The sequence below is a fragment of the Fistularia commersonii genome, chromosome 16 (assembly GCF_037954325.1).
Source record: "Fistularia commersonii isolate RoL2024-O1a breed Wild chromosome 16, RoL_Fcom_v1.0, whole genome shotgun sequence".
Lineage (NCBI taxonomy): Eukaryota > Metazoa > Chordata > Actinopteri > Syngnathiformes > Fistulariidae > Fistularia > Fistularia commersonii.
The window spans coordinates 9,505,969-9,527,766 of record NC_141299.1 but is presented as its reverse complement, the minus strand read 5'-3'; the positions used below and the strand labels follow the sequence as shown (position 1 = coordinate 9,527,766).

Here is a 21,798-nt window from a genome sequence, read left to right as displayed (position 1 = left end):
CCCTTTTGGGCTGTCCACTTTAGAAAGAGGTTCTGAAGTTCAATTAACAGTCACAAGCTATAATTAACTTTATTGCAGTCTACCTAAGACAGATAGAGGGAATTGTTGTTTTCCAAAGACAAAAGACTTCAACAATAATATGTTTGTTATTGCCTATATGGTGCAGAAAAAAGGTAAGGTACAATAAAACGCATCAAACAAATTAAATTTCCCCACATTTGTTCAAAGTTAAACTTGAAATGCTGTATTGGCACTTTAGCATAAATTGTAACAGTTGTATTTTTTAACCAAGTTACTACACATCTACATTCATTTATCTCACAAGACGTTTCTGCATTATTACAATATATACAATAAAATATGAAGTGTTGATAAAGGTGATTAAGGGTTTTGGCTCACTCAATTTATTTCTTAAAACAAAATGTGAAAAAAACTTATTGGCCAATTGGACTGATCTACAATCCATTCAAACCACTGAAATTGCTTTTAAAATAATTACTATCAAAGTCTTACTAAGGGTCTACATATGCAAACTTAATATTGTATGTGACCTGGTGTCCATTGTCCCAAGCATACAGTACGCCCTCTTTGGGATTGTAATCAATCTGAGTGGTGTAGGTGTAGTTGTTAGTAAAGGGCATTCTTGGAATCATCTGAGTGTTTGTGTGTGTGTCGAAGGCATATTCCAGGTTGGCATCCTTTTGGTTGTAGCTGTCAACAGCATACAGGACGCCACACACGATGAAACAGTTCCCATAGTGATTTCTTCTGAGTCCAGTTCTCCAAGTTGTCTCTCTCTGCATGCTGAGGTCTATGGGGTTCAGGCGACTCAGAACAATCACTTCCTGTAAAAAGCCTTCGTCATCCAGTGCTGGGTAGATGATCCACATGCCGCTTTCGTCTAAGGCAAAGTCAATGTCTGAGTGGCTGCGCCACTCCCATGGTGATGTCGAATCTTCAACCAGAGCATCATGCAGCATTGTCCAAGCAGCCACGAAACGCAGGCGCAAGTCGTATTTGATGATGTCACGGGAGAAGGCCCGGTTGTAGTAGAAGGCTCCATTGTAGACCACGTGGCCGGTGCCAATCCAATTGTAAGGAAGCTTATAAGAGTTGGTGAAACGGCCTTGACAAAGTAAAAAATTGATGAGATTAACCAAAAGCAAAAGTGACAGCTGGTAAAACCCTCTTGCTGTTGGCTCTTACCTTTTTTGAAAACCTCCAAATTCCGGAACTCCAGAAGATTGTTTCCATAATAGAAGTTTGTGACATAAATTTTGTCACTTTCAGACTTTGGATCCTTCATCCATGCTCCTTCATTCCTGCCATAGGTGTTGTGAGTCACTGGCTCTGAGATGGTAGCCAAAGTGTCCTTACATTCCTCTGTGGAAACCAAGTGTTACAGTATGAATGAGACTTTAAGAAACAGTAACATCATCCTGACCTTTGTCAAATGACCTTTACATTCTTGAGGATTTAAATCATTTCGAAGAACAGGAAGAACATTTGACCATACAGAACACACCAAAGAATTACAATTCCTGATGCATAGGCCAGAGTAATTGCTCTCTATGATTCATAGATGTTAAAATGAAAATGAGTGGAAGGTGTTGATGATAAGACTCCCAACAAGGTATTTTCCATTTACAAAAAGGCAGTGATGAATTTTGTTTTGGAGTTGGCTTTAAAATGAATGTACATAAGTGTCACTTGTCAGCAAATGATGAATTTCATATCATAAAATTTGCCCAACACATATATATAAACCAATTCTGCATTTCAACACAGCTAGTCAATGAATTTACCAGGTTGTCTTGTAGTAGATCCCTCTTGCCTTTGCATTGGCTCATCTAATTCCAGGCCTTCCACCTCTTCTTCCTCTTCCCAGCTTATTTTGTACTTTTGTTTGACAGGGGTAGCCTGGCTGGTGGTTGGAGCAGCAGCAGTAGTGGTGGTAGTGGTGGTGGTGGCGGTAGTGGTAGTAGTCGTGGTTGTAGTTGTGGTAGTTAAGGGGGAGGTAGTCCCAGCAGTGATCAGTGGCAAAGTCGTGTGGAGAGGCAAGGTGGTCAATGTCTGTGTGGTCGGAGGCAAAGTAGAGACAGACCATGAGGCAGGTTCTTCTGTGGTGACAGCCGGTGTGAAAGTAGCCGCTGTGGGGTTTAATGACGTTGTGGGTTGGCCATTAACAGTCAATATAGTCACAGGGATAGAAGTACTTGTAGGCTCGATGGTTGAGAGTGGCTGTGGTGGGAGTGTGTTGGCATGACTGTCATTCCTGCCAGGTTTGATCATAGGCTGGTCTGTTATTTGCAGGGTTGAGGTCGGTGTGTTTCCTGTTGTGATATCCGTCATGACTGACTTTTCACCGGGTTGAGTTGTGTACATTTCGGTTTGTTTTATTTCTTTTGCCGTAACACTTGAAGGGGTGCTGGCCTGTTCGGCCAGTGAATGAGAGGGCCCCTCGCTGGTTCCAGAATCAAGTGCTTGAGTTGCCTGAGCTGCTGCATTTGTGCTGTTGTTATTCAGTGGGGTTAAAGGTGATCCCAACGTGATGCCTTTTGCGCTGGACGTGTCACTTGGGACATCTGTTGAAGCAGCTAATTGTGTTGTGTTGATGGTAGTAGCTATGGCACTCTGACTGGTTGTGTTTGGTTCGGCCTCTTTATACTCATTTGTGCTGCTGGTCCTCTTAAAATCGGGGAGAAAAGCCATGGGCTTTGGTCGGACTGATCTTGGCATCGCCCTTGCCTTGGAGCGAGGGGGTCTGTGTTGAAGAAGATTCTCCTCAGTGAAAAGGTTGATTGGACCATCTCCGCTGAATCCATGGTACTCAAAAACTACAAAGGTTATATATAGTAAGAAAAGATCACATGTTATGACTTTGTATGTTCAGAAAAAGTCACACAAATAATCCCATTCTGATATTTTCTTAGACTCCCACAGAAAGAGATAGGGACCTTAAGAATTGTATTCATTTTATTAATTTATTTTTGCTTATTGTGTTTTGTATAGAGGTGATAAAGCGGGAATGCATTATTTGTAGGAATAAGCATTCTGATGATGTAATTGCCTCAGAACCAGTTTTATATTTGTATCATCATTAAGCTCCATGATCCAGCCATATTTTTTTTCTTTAAAGGATTAAATCCACATCAAGGATTATCTCACACAGTGGAGGAAAGACGTTTCATAGTATGTCGAAGTGTTTTGCTGTAGTTGGAATGTGAGCGGCATATCTGCATAAAAAATCTTAACACACATTCCATCTGCATGGTAGGCATAGAAATCTGCAGGCGGCAGGTTTCTATGCCTACGAAAACAGGGAAGATAGGCTTATCTATTTTCTTACCTTGCTATTGGGATAATGCTGAAAAAGAGAATCCTACCCTCAAAAACTTGCCAACTTCCTTTAAGCTATCAATGTTCTGTAACAATGCAAAGCAACTTAAAGCACCTAAATTAAAAATTAGCTTCAAATGGAGTTTAAGTCACTTAAAGTTTCAGGGCTGCAAGAACACATTGGCAGAGCTCCATGTCTTTGTGAGGTGAGCTTGGCAGGCAGTATTTCTACTTCAAACCCAACCTCACGGCTGAGTGACCGAGTGTTTTACTTACAGTTCTCTCCAGGCTCCTCATCATCAGCCACCATTAAATCTTGCTCGGATTTGTAAAACGTCATTCCTCTGATGATCATTCCATTAGGACCGGCCTTTGACACCTGAGAAACCTCCTTGTTCACCTCCTTTTTGGGATCGGTGTGTTCTTTTAGCTCAATGATTTGAGCAGAACTATTTGATTCGACCAAGGGCTGATTTTCCACAAACACCTCTTCTTCAAACTTTTCCTGCAAGTGGACAGATAGACAAGCCCATCTTTCCTAGTTAGAGCCCATTAAAAGTCCAATAAGACAGAAATCACAGGTGTCTGGTTGCAGTCAGAGTGAGTACTTTACCAATGATAAAAATGGCTTTTTAGCATTGAAGGAATATTTATTGATAATTTGATGACACAACAAGGCATTTTACCGATGGTGATAACGTATTTTCAGGGAGTTGGTAAATTAGCGTAGTTTCTCCGTTTGTAAAAAAGGAAGTGGCGACACTCATAAAATATGTTTGACTACTGCAGCCAAAATGTTATCAAAAACACTGAAAATATAATTAGATGTTATTTGTGTATTTGTTTTGTTTGTTTGATTTTTTTCCATCAAAGTTAAATTTTCCAAGGGTGTGTCTTGTTTCTTTCCAGTATTTTTGAATTAAAGTGTAAACATAAGATCTTAAACTGAATTACTTACTTTACACGGTGCTGCAAAGGATGGAAATTATTTTGTGTAATTTAACCATCACCCTTTATTTAGTCCCGGTTTTGTTTCGCCGTCACCGATTTCGACAATCGCAAGTGCTTCTGAGGGAAAACACACTGACAAAGGAATTTTCTTTCTTGGCAACCCTGGCCCACCCAACACTTCTGGACAAGAGCTATAATCAACATTATAGATCTGCAATAACTAAAACATGATGTCTAATTCTCCTCAAAGAAACAAATTGCAGCCCAGATATGGATCATGTGTGAAGCGAATGGGCGGCAGAGCTTCACTTGTGTTGTGACACATCCAGCACACATGTTGGATTTAAGTTGGAGAGCCACTTTCTTGACACAGCACAGCAGCGCTATGTTTGATTTGAGACGACTGGGAAAATACAATGACAAACTTTTTCACATTATCTTTGCATGAGATTAAACATTTTATGACAAAATAAAATATGCTAGCAAAGTTTTACTTGACTTGCACAGTGTCAAAGACAATGTATTCACTAAGAATATGATAAATATACACAGCTCAGCTCTGCATATTTCTACCATGGATTCAGACACTGTTTGTTGTCCTGTCTGGGTCTTTAATGATCAAGGCAATTACTTTGTGAAGAAAGCATAATTATTGTTTTGTGACAAGAGCAAATCTATTTTTGTTCCTCCTAGAAATCATCTGTCACCTGAAAGAGCCTTCATCATTTCTTTTTATGTCAAAAGGGAAATGGTGTTCAAGGACTTAACAGAGAAGGAAATGATATATTTTGTGATCAATATGAAGCATTGTTGTAAAGACTGTCCCCTTTGTTTATCACATGATATCATCAGTATCAGGATGCCATATTTACCCATGTATTTTTAGATATCTCCGTCTTGCTGACTTCTCCAAGTCCCTCCTTGTCCTGATCATGATGGGAAAGAGGAGGCGTAGCCAAGATTTCTGCCCTCAGAGGATTCTCCTCATCTATTGTGTGGTTCACCAATGCCAACTTCTCATAGCCACGGGTAAAAAGAGAAAATTATAGAAAAAGAAAAGCGTTATTGGCGAAACCAGCGATTGTTATTGGTCATTTCCACCAAAAAAGCTTGAAAGAGGAAGAATCAGCTATCTAAGTCATTGTTAATGTTGATGAATCTCACTGTTGCAACTGAACATGGCTAATTTGTTGAAGATGATGGTTTGACAGAAGCCATCTTTGTCAAACTGGAGAGACTCAACAGAGGCGGTAGCCTTCGACACCACCTTTCATCCACTGACACTTGAGTCCTGGAATCCATCAAAAAATAAACACCCTCTTATCTCTGGATTCACACAACCCTAATGACTCATGTGATGACAGAGTGGGTCAATGACTCACATCTGACCTTAAGCGGCTTCAACTCAAACACCAACCCAGGTAACCCAGCCAGCTCCTCGGGATGTTAGAACCCCTTTCACCTGAAACTACCTCAACTGAAGAAGCCTCTCCCGATGAAAAACATCTTCACTTGTGTGACCGTGTCTAATTGCCACAATGTGTTTTATCAAAAGGAAATACATGGAAACCTAATATCTTTTGAGATAAATGTATTGGTATTGATTTTTAAGAATACAGGGCAAATATTGTAAGCTGATAAAGACATTGACTCATTGTTTATTCATTTCAGGCTTCTCAACAATGATTTTAGTGCATCTTGTAAAATCTGTGGCACCAATAAGTATGATTGTGATAAAATTGACTTAAAAAAAACATAAATATAAATATATATATATATATATATATATATATATATATATATATATATATATATTTATCATCATTCCTTTTAACTTCTACCACTTTGCTGTTAAGATTTATGTGATATTTTGGTTTAACTCATCTTGGCCACATCACTAATCTCTGTCTATAAACCATGTTACACTTCATCAAGTATTTCTGCGCATTAGTTGCCCCTCTATTGATTTATTCATAATCTATTGATTTATTCATTAATTTTATTTTGGAAAGAAGTGTTTCAATGGCTAACATTGAATCCATGTCTCTCACAAGGAGTATTGTTGGAACACTTTATTCTCTGACCGAGCAGTTTTATATCAAAGTTATAAGACTTCAGTCATTTTAATTGGAGATGTAGTATATGTGTGTGTGTGTATGTGTTTGTGTGTGTATATATATGTAATTTTTTTTAATTCCCTTGTCAGTCTTCCATCACAACAACAGGTTTGGAAAAAGGCAGCTTTTAGGAAAAGGGTGTGAGATGAAATGTGATAGAAATATCTTGGAAAAAAAGGAAAACTTTCTTGAACTGATCATGAAACAAAATAACTGGGATGAAACTTTTCGGATAAGACTTACATTTTCGGCCGGCAGCACTGAGGTCTCCGGTACTTTTCGAATGAGCTCCATGCGGTCCAGCAGCCTGCTGGTGATGGAGTGCAGCTCCAGCAGGTCCATTCCGAAAGAATCCTCCAGCAGCTCAAGGATAGTAGACAGCTGGAACGACCGGGCGAATTCCGTCAGAGTTTTATCAATTGGAGACGAGAAAATCATGTAAATATATAAATTATGGGTCTTATTTTCCAGGATCTGGTACGGGTTGTGGAAAACAATAAGGGTCTCCTTCAGAGGACATCCACTCCACCTGCCTCTTTTTAGAAATTACAAGAGCAAGGCAGCCAGAGGACAAAAGGACATTTCACCTTGGCATCATCATTTCCAGCCTCCCTAATATTTTTCAGCCTCAACTCTCTCTCACACGGGTTGACCGCCGCCGGAGGAGCGATGCAGGCGCACTTGCACCCCGGGCCGGAGGTGACAGTCTCCACCGTGTAGGTGTCTTGCGCGGTTGCGCTCCCGTCTTCGATTCGCCGGCAGGCGCTCCTGCTCAGGGGTCTGACAACACATGTACACCGACAGTCAGAGCCTTCCGAGAGGGCTTTCACTTTGTCAAAATCATCCAGCAGCTACAAAGAGAAAAGGACGGGTGTGTTTTCCAACGTGCTCAATTGACAAAGTTGATTTTTTTAAAAAGCAAAAAAAGAAATAAATAGGTTTTGAAAATGCCTGTGAGACATGCGGTCTCAAGGCGCAGACGCCTGGTCATCCTACCTTGGGGAGGATGCTTTCCCGGCCGGCGATCTCCTCTTGCAGCCTGTCATTGCGCTCCGTGTCGCCGTGGGACCCGGGGCCCAGGGCCCGTGTCATCGGCGTCGCGGACCCGCGTGGAAAAACACAACACATCACGAACACAAGGCACAGCGTCGACATGATGCGGCGCGGACGGCGAACGAGCAGTGTTCAGAGGGCGAGCTCGCAGGCCCAGCCTGTCACCAATTAATTTAGCTGCCAATGAATTCTCATGGCTCCAGAAAGGAAGAGCTGTTTCCAGGAGGATCATCCAGCAGCGAGGTTTTAAGCCCGAGAGCGCATTGTCATCTTTTTTTTTTTTCTTTCTCGCGCAGCCGGAGTGGAAGTTTACCGGTGGCCAGCGCAGAGCGCGTCTGCCGCGGGACGAGGACGCAATCGGCTGCTGAAAACTCGCCACCAAATGTAGTGAAAGAAAAAAAAAGAGCTTGACGCTGACACGCTGCGACCCCAGTGCTGCGAGCGCACCGGAGGGAGGGGAATAGAGGCTGCCAGCTTATGGCTTTTTGATCTGGCGTCTTGAGTCGATCATTAGATCCAGTGTTACTGCTGTCCTCTAGTGGCCGCGGCGTGCAGTCAGCCAAACGTAAAACTTTTTAAGCTTGAGTTTATTTGGAACTTGAAGGCACGTCATATTTATCTAGTTGCCGTTTTCGATCGTACTATTGCGTATAAGTGTGTGACTTCGTACAGAGGAGTGCAAGATTTTCCCAAGATTATTTGATCGGTAACATTGTTTGTTTTTTTTTCAATTAAATACGTTTATCCTGGGCAACATATTTCAAGTCAATTTATTACAAATAACCACAAATTTAAATTATTACAAATCCCCCCTCCCCCATTTCAATCACTTAGCTTACAATGAGATCACAAGAATAAAGTGCCAGTCCTATTCTTTTACGATCAGCTGGTAGTTGACATTTGTTTAAATGTATCTTAGTATCATGCTTATCATTCGTATTTAACATCTTGGGTTGAACTTTACAACTGCAATCAAGTATTTCCCAAACCTGGAGGTCCCTTTAAAATCTTTGCAATGAAACCCAGAATAGTCTTTGATTTGCCTTGGTTCTTCCATGGGCAGTATTTAAACGCTTCAATCTAGAATTCGACCAGCAGTTATGGGTTAAGTTCATTGACACCCTCCCTGCTCTTTCATTTTCTCCACTGCCACGGGTAGGATCAGGTGGGAAATTCGGCTCCATAATCCCCCATACTTGTCAAGGTCCATCCTATCAAATGCCACAGGTTGGTCACGAGAGAGGAACTTCTTCTGTAAGTGGTCATCCACCATCTCCTCTACGGCATTCAAGGGAATTTGGGAAGAAATTTCCTCTTCCTCTCCCAGGAGCACAGTGAAGATCAAAAATGTCTTCTTGTATGCTGCATTCTCATGGTCACAGTAGCGATAAAAAATAAGGGTGGAGCCAGGGGGAAGCTCCTCGAAGCGGTGAATGACGGCAACGGGTTTATCTCCTTCGAAAGCTCCCTGCAATTGGCTGTCAATGTCAAGCTTGACCTGGTCGCTGTCCTGACTGGCTTTACTGGCTCCATCAATTTGGAGGACAGAGGCATTAAGGGCGGAGGAGAAGGCGGAGGCCAGGTCTTTCGCAAAGCACTGTAGTGTTTTCTTGGCTCTGAGGCCTGCAGTCAGGATCAGACTGACTGGCTCAGTAGGCTGGGCTGTCTGGAGGTGTCTCTGCAGGTGGATCCTGCTCCGACTCCAGAGCTCAGGACGCTGGTTGGGGAAATGAGGCTTAATGTTTTCCAGCTCTCGAAGGAAGATGTCAATTTTCTTCAAATCTGTTTGAAGAGGAGTCTCATTCCGGAAGGACCAGTGAACAAGAATCCCAACCACTGCCACCGAGACGGCCAGGATTAGGTGTATTCTTCTTCCTGTGGAGAAAAGGAAGAGTATCACAAGAGGCTTATTAAAAGTTATATTATTTTAAGCCATGATGAAAGATTTCGGTCATCCTGTGCTTTCATTTTTTATTAGTTGTCTAAGTGATACATCCACTGTATGTAGCAATAAAAAAAATACACACAACGCTTGCACAATCTGTGACATGTTACTCAGCGATGTTTTGCAAGACCACAACATAAATTCTCTGGTCTTTGACAATAATTTGAAGTTTTATCTATTTTCTCATAAACTACTGAAGGTGAGGGTTATTTTTAACTATTGATGCTCCGACAATTAGTGACAAGAATAATACATCACTGCTTTATTTCTTATCATATGAAAACAATAATTTCCCTGGTGAAACGTGTATTTGAACTTCAACGTTCAAACATTTTGTGAGGGGAATGAAAAATCTTTAAAGGTGAATGCAAAAGTCAATCCAAGGTAACAAATCATTTCACAATATAAAGCAAATGTTGCCTCCCCAAAAACTATTGTTAATCTTTCTGGTGTTTGTAGACAATTCTTAAAAAACTGATAAAGAAAAGAGATACCTCGAACGCTTTTAGCCGCTGCTGGAGCTGAAGGCCGACTAATGTCCTCAGTGGTTGGGCCAATGATTGTAACCTTCTTGTTCACTGGTTCCTTTTCCAGTTCGACTTCCTGTGATAACTGTGTCTGTGAAAAGTCTGAGTCTCCATGTTTTTCCTCTTGTTGCTCAGAACCTAATACATTCTCCAATTCGCTTCCATAACCTGGGGAAAAAAAAAAGCAAAAATGTTAAGTTAGGAATGTAGCACATGAAACTCAATTTCTATTTTATTGTTATGCATTGTGCTAATTCATGTAAAATAATGAGGTATCTGAAATAATGAGATTTGAGATACCTGTCTGTACCACACTCTAGACTGGGTTTTTTTTAAAAATTGAAAGTGAGAATGCAAAAAAATTGTTCAAATCCTACAAACTTGAAACACTTCCATGTTATTGCTGCTGTTACTTTTGTGTTTTAATTGTGTGTCAAGAAGAGGAGCAAGTGAGGGAGGTGACAGTACTCGATGCTATGAAAATCCATTTCAATCTCTTTTACATCCACTTAAAACAAAAATCTAAATTAACTGAAAAAAATTCAATTCATAGTTCAACTCCAACACCCCGGTGATACTATGAGCTCACCAGGGTGGAAGGGATCAGTAGGACCAGGTTCATCATCTTCACCATGTTCCTTGTTACTATGAGTTGGTGGACTCTCTTTTTCATCTGTTTTTTCATCCAGAGAGTCAATGTTGTCTCCTGTTAAAGCAAGAACAAAACACTCCTTCGAAATGTATCTGGCTTGAAAAGCATCCTTTGGGGATGTACATACTAAACAAACACACAAATGGAAAGATCACTTACTCAAAAACTCCTGGGTTGGCTCCTCATTTCTTACTGCCGCTATGCTGTTGCAACCATGACCTTCATCATCAGCCCCAGGAGGGTTGCTGCTCATCTCTACATTTACCTCATTGCCGTAAAATGCATCCCCTCCTCTATCCTCTATCCTCTCCTTAGCTAGGCGGTTACCTGTAGAAAAAAAGGTATACACATGATATTTGATGAAAAATTATATTAGGTTGGGGAAATAAAACTTGGGTGAAAGCAAGTTAAAAGGCTGTTCTTCATTATGGTTAGCGGTATATTTCTATTTGAGTCTGTATTTGACTGCAGACTCAAGTCAACTGTTTGCAAAAGTCAATCCAAGGTAGCAAATTATTTTGCAATATAAGGCAAATATTGCCCCCCCGCAAAAAGGTAATGTCAACCTTTGTGGTATTTGCAGATACTTTCAAAAAGACTGATAAAGAATAGAGATACCTTGAACGCTTTCAGCCGCTGCAGTAGCTGAAGGCCGACAAATGTCCTCAGTGTGTGGACCAATGATTGTAACCTTCTTGTTCACGGTTTCCTTTTCCTGTGTGACTTCCTGTGATAACTGTGTCTGTGAAAAGTTGGAGTCTCCATGTTTTTCCTCTTGTTGCTCAGAACCTAATACATTCTCCAATTCGCTTCCACAACCTGGGGGAAAAAAATGCAAAAATATTAAGTCAGTAATGTAGTACATGAGACCCAATTTCTATTTCATTGTTATGCCTTATGCCAATTCATGTAAACTCCAACACCCCGGTGATACTATGAGCTCACCAGGGTGGGAAGGATCAGGAGGATCAAGTTCTTCATCTTCACCGTGTTCTTTGTTACTACGTGTTGGTGGACTCTCTTTTTCATCTGTTTTTTCATCCAGAGTGTCAATGTCGTCTCCTGTTAAAGTAAGAACAAAACAGTCCTTCAAAATGTATCTGGCTTGAAAAGCATCCTTTGGGGATGTACCCGTACATACTAAACAAACACAAAAAGGAAAAGATCACTTATTCAAATACTCCTGGATGTCTGTTGGCTCCTCATTTCTTACTGCTGCTCTGTTGTTGCTACCATGACCTTCATCATCAGCCTGAGGAGGGTTGCTGCTCATCTACACATTTGTCTAATTGCCATAAAATGTATCCTCTCCTTAGCTAGGTGGTTCCCTGTAGAAAAAAGGTTAACACCTGATATTTGATGAAAAAATTATATTGGGTTGGGGAAATAAAACTTGGGTGAAAGCAAGTTAAAAGGCTGTTCTTCACTATGGTTAAATTTCTATTTGAGTCTGCATATGACTGCAGACTCTAGACTTATATTCTGCACCACAATCAACTGAGTCATAGTGATGGTTTTGGAAATGAATGGTATTGTGTCCCCCTTTAGACCTTTTCTGTTTGAGCTGATCCCTCCCACACTCACCAGGGTGGAAAAGGAAGGTCTCAATCAAATCCTGATAGCTACCTTCGGGTCCAAAAAGCATTGGCAAGTGGACATATTTCACAGAATGGAGAGGATGGTCAGTTTCCTCTCTACACGAAGGGTGGAAGCATGTCTGAATGCTCTGTCTCGAGCAGCCAGGACTGCTGGATTCACAAGATCCTGTATTGTGATGATAATACGTATTTCGACCCTATGCATGTGACAGGTGAGGTGAACCAGTTTGTTGCCTGAACTGGTCATCTTCCTTGTCTTATGATTCTTGACAGTCTGAGCAGCTGTCCTGACTACATTAAAAAACTGTTTCATTATCAGTGTTTTGCTTCTATTGAAGGAACAAATGGTATTGCCCAACTTCGATTTAAACATGCACAGCTCCGCTGCAAACACTGTTCTGGTTTCCACATCTCTACAATGTAGTAGACCAAAAACAGAAACAATGGTGATGTTGGGCCGCAGTTGAGATTTGCAAAAAGTCTGTCTCACCAATGCTGTCTTTAGTTTCAGACAAGGTTGGGAGATCATTTATTTGTGGAGGATCAGGTTCATCATCTTCACCTTGTTCTGTGTTGTGATGTGTTGGTTGAGTCTCTTTTTCTTGTTTTCTTGTTTCCATCTTTTCATTTGTATCTGATAAAGACAAAAAAAATAATGCATCAATATACTTCAACCAACGCTATTTGTTTCATTATTAATCAGACCAACTGATTTAAGTACTGCTTACCACATGTTACTGGCGTATCAATAACTACTTTGTCCTGATGGATGGCACCTGATGGACGGGTACAACATTTAACACGTGTTGGTTTTGCCACTGATCCTTATCCTGCAGGTTAAAGTTTAATTATGTCAGTAGAAATGCTTCATCTAGGGGAGTTCGCGTTGTTTGTTCCTGCTATCTGTGGATCAACGGTCAAAACCCTGCTGCTAAGATTGTCATCAATAGTGCAAGGCGTCACGTCACAAGATTCCATTTGTAAAAAGGGCCGCGTATAAAAGCCACAAATCACCCCAAGATTAGAGGTCATTATTCAATGTCTTGTAACAAGACATTGTGTCAAACAACCCGAGCAGATAGTGAATAATGTTAAGTGGCAGGCTTATAGTGCTACAAAAAATACATAATCGTACGACACGCAATATCAGCGTATATGAAACAGTGACATAAGGTCCGCTAAGTGACGAGTTGACAGAAACAAAAGACAAGCATGCGCCATAAATCCACAACTTTACACAATAAAGTTGGGGGAATTACGACACTGACAAAACACAAAACAGGCGAATTACATGTCTAAGAGATAAATATAACTAAAAACAGAAATAGCTCACAATTCGCTCACTTATGCTAACAGTAGCCGCTAGGGAGGCGAAAATTTAGCCAACAGTTAGCAAACCAGTTGTGTTATCAGGCGTTCGTGAATATGACTTGCCATCACGCAATAAAATTAATAATACAGAAGTTTCTACTTTGGATTGCCGTTTCTTTGCCAACGTACCCTTGATTCCTTGTCCTTAAAATTTGACCAGCATTGTTTTTCTTGGGTGGTACGTATTGACAGGTCACTGAATTTAGACGGAACCTTCAGTATTTGCAATGTTTAAGGGGGATTACATCACATTGTAGTACGTATTTCCGGGACAATAACCATGTTCTGTGACAGAACGTTTCCCCTAAATACAGTGGGGTTCGTCACTTGTCTGTGCTATTGAACGTGATGTCTTGTCGTTTTGTTTAATATTTCGACAATACCAGCTCGTATTGTCATCACCATGGATCCCGAGGATTCTGAAAATAAGGACTCTCGTCGATTGAGGTCTGGCAAAGGTGAGCAGACTTCCCGCGTTGAACGTTAGCTGTATTTAGCGATTGAAGCTAGCGGACTTAAGCGCTCCAAAACCCAAAAGCTTGTTCCCCCTGTCAGTCTTTGTTTTAACTTAAATCAACGAACTTGCGCTTTGGTGTTATTCCGTTTGCTATTGGATTCATTAAGTTTGCTTTTAAATACCGTTATATCCTCCATTCTATTTCAGCATTTGCTTATGAGGCGACCCCAAGGAGTCCTCTTAAAAGGTCTAGACGGGACGGAGGATCTATAACTGCTGCTACCACTGCAACCGCAACCGTTAATGGTTCCAAACATGTGGAGGATGAGTCAGACGATGGAGGTAAGATGCAACCCTATTTGGATCTACCAAATCGTGAAATATTCAAAGGCGCATAAACTGTCATACATCTGACCATACCAGAGAACCCTAAGAAGAGGATCCGACTTAACACTGAAGGTACAGATGGCTGCGATAATGACAGTAATGAGACAGTGGTCCAGGACTCCGAGAAAAAGGAAGATGCAGAGGAGATGGATATTGAGCAGGATTCTTCTCATGCTACCTCCCACTTGAAAACATCTTCAGGTCAGTATGATGATTTACTTTTTCCATTTATTTACACTTCTGTTAATTTTAATCTGTTTATTTTATTGATAATGAACTTGGGGAATTAGTGTAAATATTGTGATGCACTGATACATGCTTATTTATGGTCTCAACAAACTGTATCATCGTATGGCATCCGACACAGCACATAAACACATTTGGAATCTTTCAATTACACAGATCAAACTGTTAAGCAACACATTTTTTTCAACATTAGTAAATACTTTCTTATATCCAAAAGTAACTGCAAAAACATATATGTAAAATATATTTTCTTCCAGATCAAATGAATGGATTCATCATCATTTTGAGTACATGTAGCAGATACTTAGGGGCGGCATGGCACAGGAGGTAGAGCAATCATGTCTGGAACCGAACAATTTGTTCGATTTCCGGCTCCTCCTCTTGTGTCAAAGGGTTGTTGAGCAAGACACTGAACCCCTTACAGCTCCCCTGGTGCATGATGGGTTGAAAGCAGAGAACAAATTTCCCAACAAGGGATTAATGAAGCATAAATAATAATAAATACAAAATAATAATAATAGCTATACCTATGATCATTTTTGGTCCAATAACCAAAAAATCAAGATACTATAAATTATAATTGATGAAGCATTGTGGTTATATTATGTTTTATATTGTTCACCCTTGTTTTCTTCAATATTTAGCCAACACCTAAAAAAATCTAATTAGCAAATTAATGTTTTGTGAAGATTTCCAACAGAATGAGGCAAGTAAAAATGAAGATACAGAGGTGATGGATGTTGAGCAGGATTCTTCTCATGCTTCTTGCCAATTGAAAACTTCTTCAGGTCAGTCTGATGATTTACTTTTTGCATTTCTTAACACTTCTGTTAATTTTAATCTGTTTTTTTTTGATAATGACCTTGGAATTGTGTTAATATTGTGACGCATTGATACATACTTATTATATGGTCTCAACAAACTGTATTATTGTATGTCATCTGACACAGCACATAAACACATTTGGAATCTTTCAATTACCCTGATCATACTGTTAAGTAACACATTTTTTCAACATTAACAAATACTTGATCATATCCAAAAGTAATGGCTAAAATATATTTTCCTCCAGATTTAATTAATTGATTTAACATCACTTTGAGTACATGTAGCAGATACTTAGGGGTGGCATGGCGTAGGAGGTAGAGCAATCATGTCTGGAACCAAACAATTGGTTAGATTCCAGGCTCCTCCTCTTGTGTCAAAGTGTTGTTAATCAAGACACTGAACCCCTAACTGCTCCCCTTGTGCATGATGAGTTAAAAGCAGAAAACGAATATCCCCAAGCGGGATTAATGAATAATAATAGCTATACCTATGATCATTTTTGGTCCAATAACCAAAGAATCAAGATGCAATAAATTATAATTGATGAAGCATTGTGGTTATATTATGTTTTATATTGTTCACCCTTGTTTTCTTCTTCAATGTTTAGCCAGCACCTACAAAAATCTAATTAGCAAATTAATGTTTTGTGAAGATTTCCACCAGAATGAAGCAAGTAAAAATGAAGATCGGGATCTGTACCCACATGTGATGCTTGGTGAGCACTGAGTCTTAGATCCTATGATGAAAGAGGATAAAGACAAAAGAGGCAACATCATGCTCTAGTTTCATTTTGCAAAGGAATGCCTACATTAAGTGTGGATGTCATAATTACCCTTGTCTGCATTGTTTGCCCTCAGTAAGGCCATCAACAAAGCCGCCTGCATCTCTTGCTTCTTCTGTCTCTCATTTGAGAGAACAGGAGAATACACACAAAATGCAGATGTCTCAGGTCACCAGCGTGGCACAGCGCAGGAGAAACATTGTGATGCCAGCAAAGAGCACTGGTAATGTTGACATTGTTATTCAGCCTGATTTCACTGCACATTCTGTATATTCAGTGGATATACATCTCTTAACAGATGCATTAAAATCAAGTAACAACTTGTTTTGCAGTAATTACACTTTCCACATTTTGCAACCTCAATCATTTCTGTTTACGACAAGAGGCTCATGATAATGCTGTTGAGTAGTGCTTTGACAAACTGAAAAGTCCAAACATAACTAATAAGTGATATTTTCAGTGGGTTTGTGTTATCTAGGCTATTGCTGATGAAACAGACACTAAAATTTATTAATGTATTGATATGAGGATAATTACATTTATACATGTAAAATTCTGTCTTGTCACTAGGTTCATTCATTATTAACCACGGTCAAATGCGACAACGTGGGAATAACATTGTGACCCAGAAAGAAGGTGTTAAGCCCAAAAAAGAAGGTACTACAAGCTGAAATTGTTATGTGTTGTTCTTTCTTTGTTATTGACTTTGAAATAACAACTGTTCTATCTCTTAGCAATGAGGATGAAGACAAGCGTTACCAAAACACACTCTGGAGATTCTTCTAAAGGTAAGCAAGGGTTATTTTCATTTCATGATAACTGTGCTTATGAATATTTAATGTGTATCTTTAGCTATATTAATTTTCCACATTCTTTTGTTCTTTCAGGATGTGCTTTGTATGTATGCTTTTTTCTCCTCCTTGTACTGCTCAGCTGTATTGTCTTGCTTTCATACAAGATAACCCCTCTGTACCAAAGGACTGGTACAGGTGCTGAGTATCCATCTAGATCTGTGAGCCTTGAAAAGTTTGCAGATTTGTTGTCTCAGCTTGAGACTCGCTTTGCTGGTCAGCGACCTGATTTGTGGGAGAGAAGCAAGGTCCACTTGGAGAGGCACCTCAAAACAGCCCAACCAAAGGAGCCAGTTAGTCTGATTCTGACTGCGGGCCGTAAGGCTGAGAGGACACTGCACTGCCTCGCAAAGAGCCTAGCCTCCGCCTTCTCTTCGGCCCTCAATGCCTCTGTCCTTCAGCTTGATGGGGCCAGTAAAGCCGGGCTTGGCAGTGATGAGGTGAAGCTGGACATAGACAGACAGCTTCGAGCAGCCTTTGAACATGACAAACCTGTTGCTGTCATTCATCGCCTGGAAGAGCTGCCACCAGGCTCCACAATTATTTTTTATCGCTACTGTGACCATGAGAACGCTGCATACAAGCGTGTGTTCTTGTTGTTTACTGTGCTATTATCTCATGATGAGGTAACTGGTAACCTGAAAGAGGTAGAGGAAATAGTGCAAGACTATCTTAAGGAGAAACTCATTGGCTCCAGCAACCAAATGACCTTCAATGAGATGGACACAGACAAGTACAGTGGACTTTGGAGTCGTATCTCTCATCTTGTCTTGCCTGTGGTTTCAGTGGGGGAAGTAGAGCAGAAAGGGTGTTTATGAACCATGTTTGTTTCTTATGTCAATTAATGCATCTTAATTGGTAACTCGTCTTTTTATGGCTCCTTATAGGAGCCAAGAGAAAGAAAAGTAGCCCTGAAATGTATTGTTTGATGTGTAGGGCAATAGATATACATATTTCATGCTTTCTACCTGTGATTGTATCACTTATTTTTATATGAAAAATTTGCAAAACCTACTTTTACTGTTGGTGGCACAGTTGTTAGCATTATCAGCTCACATCAAAAACATTCCTGACTCAATACTAACTGGGGATTTTTGATGTGGTGATGTCCTTGTATCTGCTTGGGCTATCTGTGTTTTCTCTCCAGTTTTCCTCCCACAGTCAATTAGATGGTTTGATTAAAGACTTTTAAGTTGCCCTCAGGTGTGAATGAGAGATGTGAATGGTTGTATTTCTATATATGGCCCAGTGATCGACTGGCAACTTGATCCAGGGTATATCCCACTTCTACCCTTTGACAGCTTGGGTTGCTTTCACTGCCTCTTCTACCCTGGGTGTAGGATAATTCAAATATACAATTAATGTTTTGGTTCACAACCTCAACCTTTTTTGTCAGTAAAATCATTTAATTATTTTCAAATCATGGGATAATTCTTTGAAAAAGAAAAAGAATTCTTTAAAAAAAGAAAAATAATTATTTGAAAAAGAATTATCCCATGATTTGCTAGAAACATTGCCAGAAAGCTTTTATAGTTAGGTTGAATTACCTATGGTTTTCAGAAAACTTTAAGAAATTGTACAAAGATTATTCACGACCATTTTTTTTTTATTCCCACGTCATATGTTTAAAAGGTCACATCAATTATACTATGTCAGTGGAATTACCTTTACATTACACTGGGAACACCGTGTATCTGATATGATTTTGCTGTCCTAGAGGGGGAGCTAATATATCTTAGCCCAGGAAAAGTTTTCTCTTTTCAGGGTCAGGACATTGATGTGTTTCCAAATATCCAAATATTCCAGCCCTGTTGTGATATTCCATACATGAAAGCTAGACAACTTCTTATGATGTAATTAATCTTTATAAGAAATGTGATTGCACTCTAGCTGCAATATGGTGGATATGATTTCACTGAACTGCACTATGTATATACTGTATTTTGTTACCTTGCTCCTGAGATTGGACAGAATCAAATACATGTCATTAGATATGCTGACAATATCTGTTTCAATCCTTAAGAATGTTTAATAGTTTCTATTTGATATTTGTGTATTCAAACAAACAAAAACTGTTTAAACTCCAACTACTGGCTGATATCATTGGAGAAGATGAGTAGGTTGTTTATATTCAGGATCACCAGCATTGCTGATTACAGGAGAAAGGTGGAGGTCAACACCTGTAGTGGAGACATTTACATTTATAGTTTATATTATGTTGAATTGCACTTTGCCTTTAATCAATTAACTTTCCTCTCAAACGTTCGAAAATTAAGTATGGAAAATTCTTTTGAATTAATTATATGGGAACAGTGTTGTAGTAGCTCTGACTGTAAACATGTAAATCAGCTATGTAGCACCTAGGTGCATAGGTAGGATGCAAAATTTTGACCTGTGTCTCTATATGACGTGTTTGTAAACTAAGCCAAATTTGGACGTTTCTGACTTGTAACGAATGCCACTGGTCTGAACCTCAAGGATTGTTTTTGTACTTCAATCTGGTGAAATGAAAATGACTGAAAATAAGCATTACTTTCAACATCAGTCTCCGTACATCAGCAGCGTACAACAGGAATAATATCTAATGATGGCATGTATATATTCTGTCTAATCAATAGGTCTACTTTGGATTTAAACCATATTCCAAACTTCTATCTACTTTTTCAATAACCGCAAAAAAATGGGACAGCATGAAACTAGTATTCTAAAACTATATATCACTGTTTGTTTATGCAAGTGGAACATCATGCAAGGTTATGCATGATGAAACAAGCATCTTAATTCAAATGAGATTCCACTTGAAAAGGTGATGTTTGATATTTTTTTCTCTCTCCAACTCAGGAGTCAGCCTAAGTTTCTTAAGTTGTCAACCTCCATAGGGAATTTGGTGAGTGGTGAGTATGGATCTCACTGGGCCCTTTTTGTTTTTAACACAACATTCTTAATCCTCTGTGGTCCTCTTTCTTTTTGTGGATAGATTGTAGCCTTTTCAGAATCTGGTCTCCTGACCGGATATTTCAAATCTTTATTCTAGTTTTCTAAATAGATGTTTTGTCTTTCCAAATTTCGTCTGACCTACGCAGTGTGATTGGATTATACAGAAGTTGAATTTGGTATATCTCTGACTAATCTTCAAATCAAGACTACTGGTCTTTATGAAATTAGTTTTTTTGTATTGTTTGTTCATTGTATTAATATTTTTGTATGATTTCAAATGGTCTGTATCTTGTATATGAACATTTTTTTTTGGATTTGTCACTTAATCAGCGGAATTTCTTTTTCCGGTGTCCTCAAATTTATTTTCTTGATAAATTATTAGAATTTCTAATTCAATGACTATATGAGGGAGTCTCTGAAATGTGCCTTTAAACACTCATGATGAGAAGGTGAGAGTGCAATTATATTAAATAAATAAATAAATACACCAAAAACATTTATCTAAATTTGTCTTGGCAACATTAGAACTCAAGCAACATTTCTTGCTGATAGATTTTTCTGATTTAAGTAAAATTCAAATCACATATTTTTGCTTTAGTAATCTCTCTTTTGATCATTTTTGAAGTTATTTTAGTTTTGCTCATGAATACTGAATATTTTGAATAAAGATTATTTTGATACTTTTGTTTACATTTGTAATTGTGCCTTCCTGTTGACATTTTGTATTTCTTGGGCTGTGTTTAAAGTCACGCAATTGAGATTTAGGTTTTGTTGTTATGACTAAACCAATATTATTTCACCTTTTATTCATGTGGACATGTCTTGCAATAACAGATTATGCAGCACAAAGTTTTAGGATTAACAAAGTAAATAAGACCTATAACACAATGCCTTTCAGGTAAGGGGAGGATGGCAGGGTGCTTTGACTGTTGGGATGGTTCCTGCATGATGCTGGAATTATTAATTCACCAGTGGTTCTGGAGCGTGGAACACTGTTACCTCTGCAATAACCACAATGCAAGCCTCTGGCACATCCTGGTCTAGGACGAGGTCCTGAGAAAACTAGCTCAGGTGCTGGATGGGAGTCAAAGAGACTATAAAAGTCACCACTGGAAGGGAGCAACATCAGCTTTGTCACAGAAAGGGGAGAACAAAGATACAACAGGCTCAGAGAAAGACCATGACCCCTTTCCTCTGACTAGGAGTGAGAAATGAGGGTTAATCTCAACTTCACAGAGATCAACATTATCATTTGGTTCACCAATGCAAGGTCAGCAAGGTGGCTGATGACCCCACAGCTGATCCATAGGCACTGGCGGAGGTATAGGAGGCAGAGATGTCCAGCAGGAATTTCCACCCAACTGTGCATTTACCTGCACCTGCTATTTTGATAATGTTTCATCAAATTACGAAATGGACTAACCAAAGGGAGGAGGCAATTGCTAAGAATGCAAGCCCAACTTCAGCTTCCTTGGGAAGTTGTGGCATTAAAGGGCCACAACTTAAATATACCCAATGTGATTGGCATAGGTTCATCTGTTGTCAACTTGAAAAATTATTTTACAGATGATTTTCACACAGTGCATGGTCACATTTATGTACTTCCAGCCTCACATGTGGTGACTTACCTTGAAAATTAGACCACTGATAAATACTGGTTCAGAGATGAGAATGATAGACGTGAGGCTTTCTCTACAAAGCCAGGACTAAAACTCCAAGGATGTTTCCTATGAGGCTAAGTGAAATCAGCAGAGAAAT

The 21,798-nt window shown here is 39.5% G+C and overlaps 3 protein-coding genes across 7 annotated transcripts; 1 reads left to right on the top strand and 2 right to left on the bottom strand.

Annotated features, from left to right (window-relative positions):
• Positions 1–38: 38 nt before the first annotated feature.
• Positions 39–7,863, bottom strand: olfml2ba (olfactomedin-like 2Ba). 2 transcript variants are annotated; one of them, XM_086161578.1, is made up of 8 exons: positions 7,404–7,863; positions 6,995–7,258; positions 6,651–6,788; positions 5,163–5,303; positions 3,616–3,844; positions 1,806–2,837; positions 1,207–1,383; positions 39–1,126 (listed from the first exon to the last, which is right to left on the bottom strand). In XM_086161578.1, exons 1-8 carry the CDS (start codon positions 7,560–7,562, stop codon positions 513–515), a joined length of 2,754 nt encoding a protein of 917 aa, XP_086017704.1. In that variant the 5' UTR covers positions 7,563–7,863; the 3' UTR covers positions 39–512. The 2 variants fall into 2 exon arrangements, with proteins under 2 accessions (XP_086017704.1, XP_086017705.1); XM_086161579.1 differs by having other exon boundaries at positions 6,995–7,187.
• A 167-nt stretch (positions 7,864–8,030) lies between these two features.
• LOC147225842 (uncharacterized) lies at positions 8,031–13,816 on the bottom strand. 3 transcript variants are annotated; one of them, XM_086162097.1, is made up of 9 exons: positions 13,683–13,816; positions 12,911–13,012; positions 12,673–12,816; positions 11,530–11,646; positions 11,203–11,403; positions 10,744–10,911; positions 10,522–10,638; positions 9,900–10,100; positions 8,031–9,335 (listed from the first exon to the last, which is right to left on the bottom strand). In XM_086162097.1, exons 3-9 carry the CDS (start codon positions 12,800–12,802, stop codon positions 8,572–8,574), a joined length of 1,698 nt encoding a protein of 565 aa, XP_086018223.1. In that variant the 5' UTR covers positions 12,803–12,816; positions 12,911–13,012; positions 13,683–13,816; the 3' UTR covers positions 8,031–8,571. The 3 variants fall into 3 exon arrangements, with proteins under 3 accessions (XP_086018223.1, XP_086018225.1, XP_086018224.1); XM_086162099.1 differs by having other exon boundaries at positions 12,745–12,816; XM_086162098.1 differs by having other exon boundaries at positions 12,911–12,958; positions 13,683–13,766.
• A 2-nt stretch (positions 13,817–13,818) lies between these two features.
• On the top strand, positions 13,819–20,718 carry LOC147225841 (uncharacterized). 2 transcript variants are annotated; one of them, XM_086162102.1, is made up of 9 exons: positions 13,819–14,011; positions 14,218–14,352; positions 14,434–14,598; positions 15,333–15,431; positions 16,124–16,186; positions 16,329–16,475; positions 16,823–16,909; positions 16,987–17,040; positions 17,140–20,718. In XM_086162102.1, the coding sequence occupies exons 1-9, from the start codon at positions 13,957–13,959 to the stop codon at positions 17,919–17,921; spliced, it is 1,587 nt and encodes a 528-aa protein (XP_086018228.1). In that variant the 5' UTR covers positions 13,819–13,956; the 3' UTR covers positions 17,922–20,718. The 2 variants fall into 2 exon arrangements, with proteins under 2 accessions (XP_086018228.1, XP_086018226.1); XM_086162100.1 differs by having other exon boundaries at positions 16,079–16,186.
• Positions 20,719–21,798: the final 1,080 nt, after the last annotated feature.

Bases quoted from the DNA above. Each gene is read 5' to 3' on its own strand.
- olfml2ba (XM_086161578.1), bottom strand. From the start codon at position 7,562: ATGTCGACGCTGTGCCTTGTGTTCGTGATGTGTTGTGTTTTTCCACGC. The intron at 7,259-7,403 runs GTAGGATGACCA...TTCTCTTTGTAG, and splicing joins GGGAAAGCATCCTCCCCAAG to CTGCTGGATGATTTTGACAA. The intron at 1,384-1,805 runs GTAAATTCATTG...TGGTTTCCACAG, and splicing joins ATCTACTACAAGACAACCTG to AGGAATGTAAGGACACTTTG.
- LOC147225841 (XM_086162100.1), top strand. From the start codon at position 13,957: ATGGATCCCGAGGATTCTGAAAATAAGGACTCTCGTCGATTGAGGTCT. The intron at 14,353-14,433 runs GTAAGATGCAAC...TGACCATACCAG, and splicing joins GGATGAGTCAGACGATGGAG to AGAACCCTAAGAAGAGGATC. The intron at 16,187-16,328 runs GTGAGCACTGAG...GTTTGCCCTCAG, and splicing joins GTACCCACATGTGATGCTTG to TAAGGCCATCAACAAAGCCG.
- LOC147225842 (XM_086162097.1), bottom strand. From the start codon at position 12,802: ATGGAAACAAGAAAACAAGAAAAAGAGACTCAACCAACACATCACAAC. The intron at 10,639-10,743 runs GTAAGTGATCTT...TTGCTTTAACAG, and splicing joins GCCAACCCAGGAGTTTTTGA to GAGACAACATTGACTCTCTG. The intron at 10,101-10,521 runs GTGAGCTCATAG...TTTTTTCCCCAG, and splicing joins TACTGATCCCTTCCACCCTG to GTTATGGAAGCGAATTGGAG.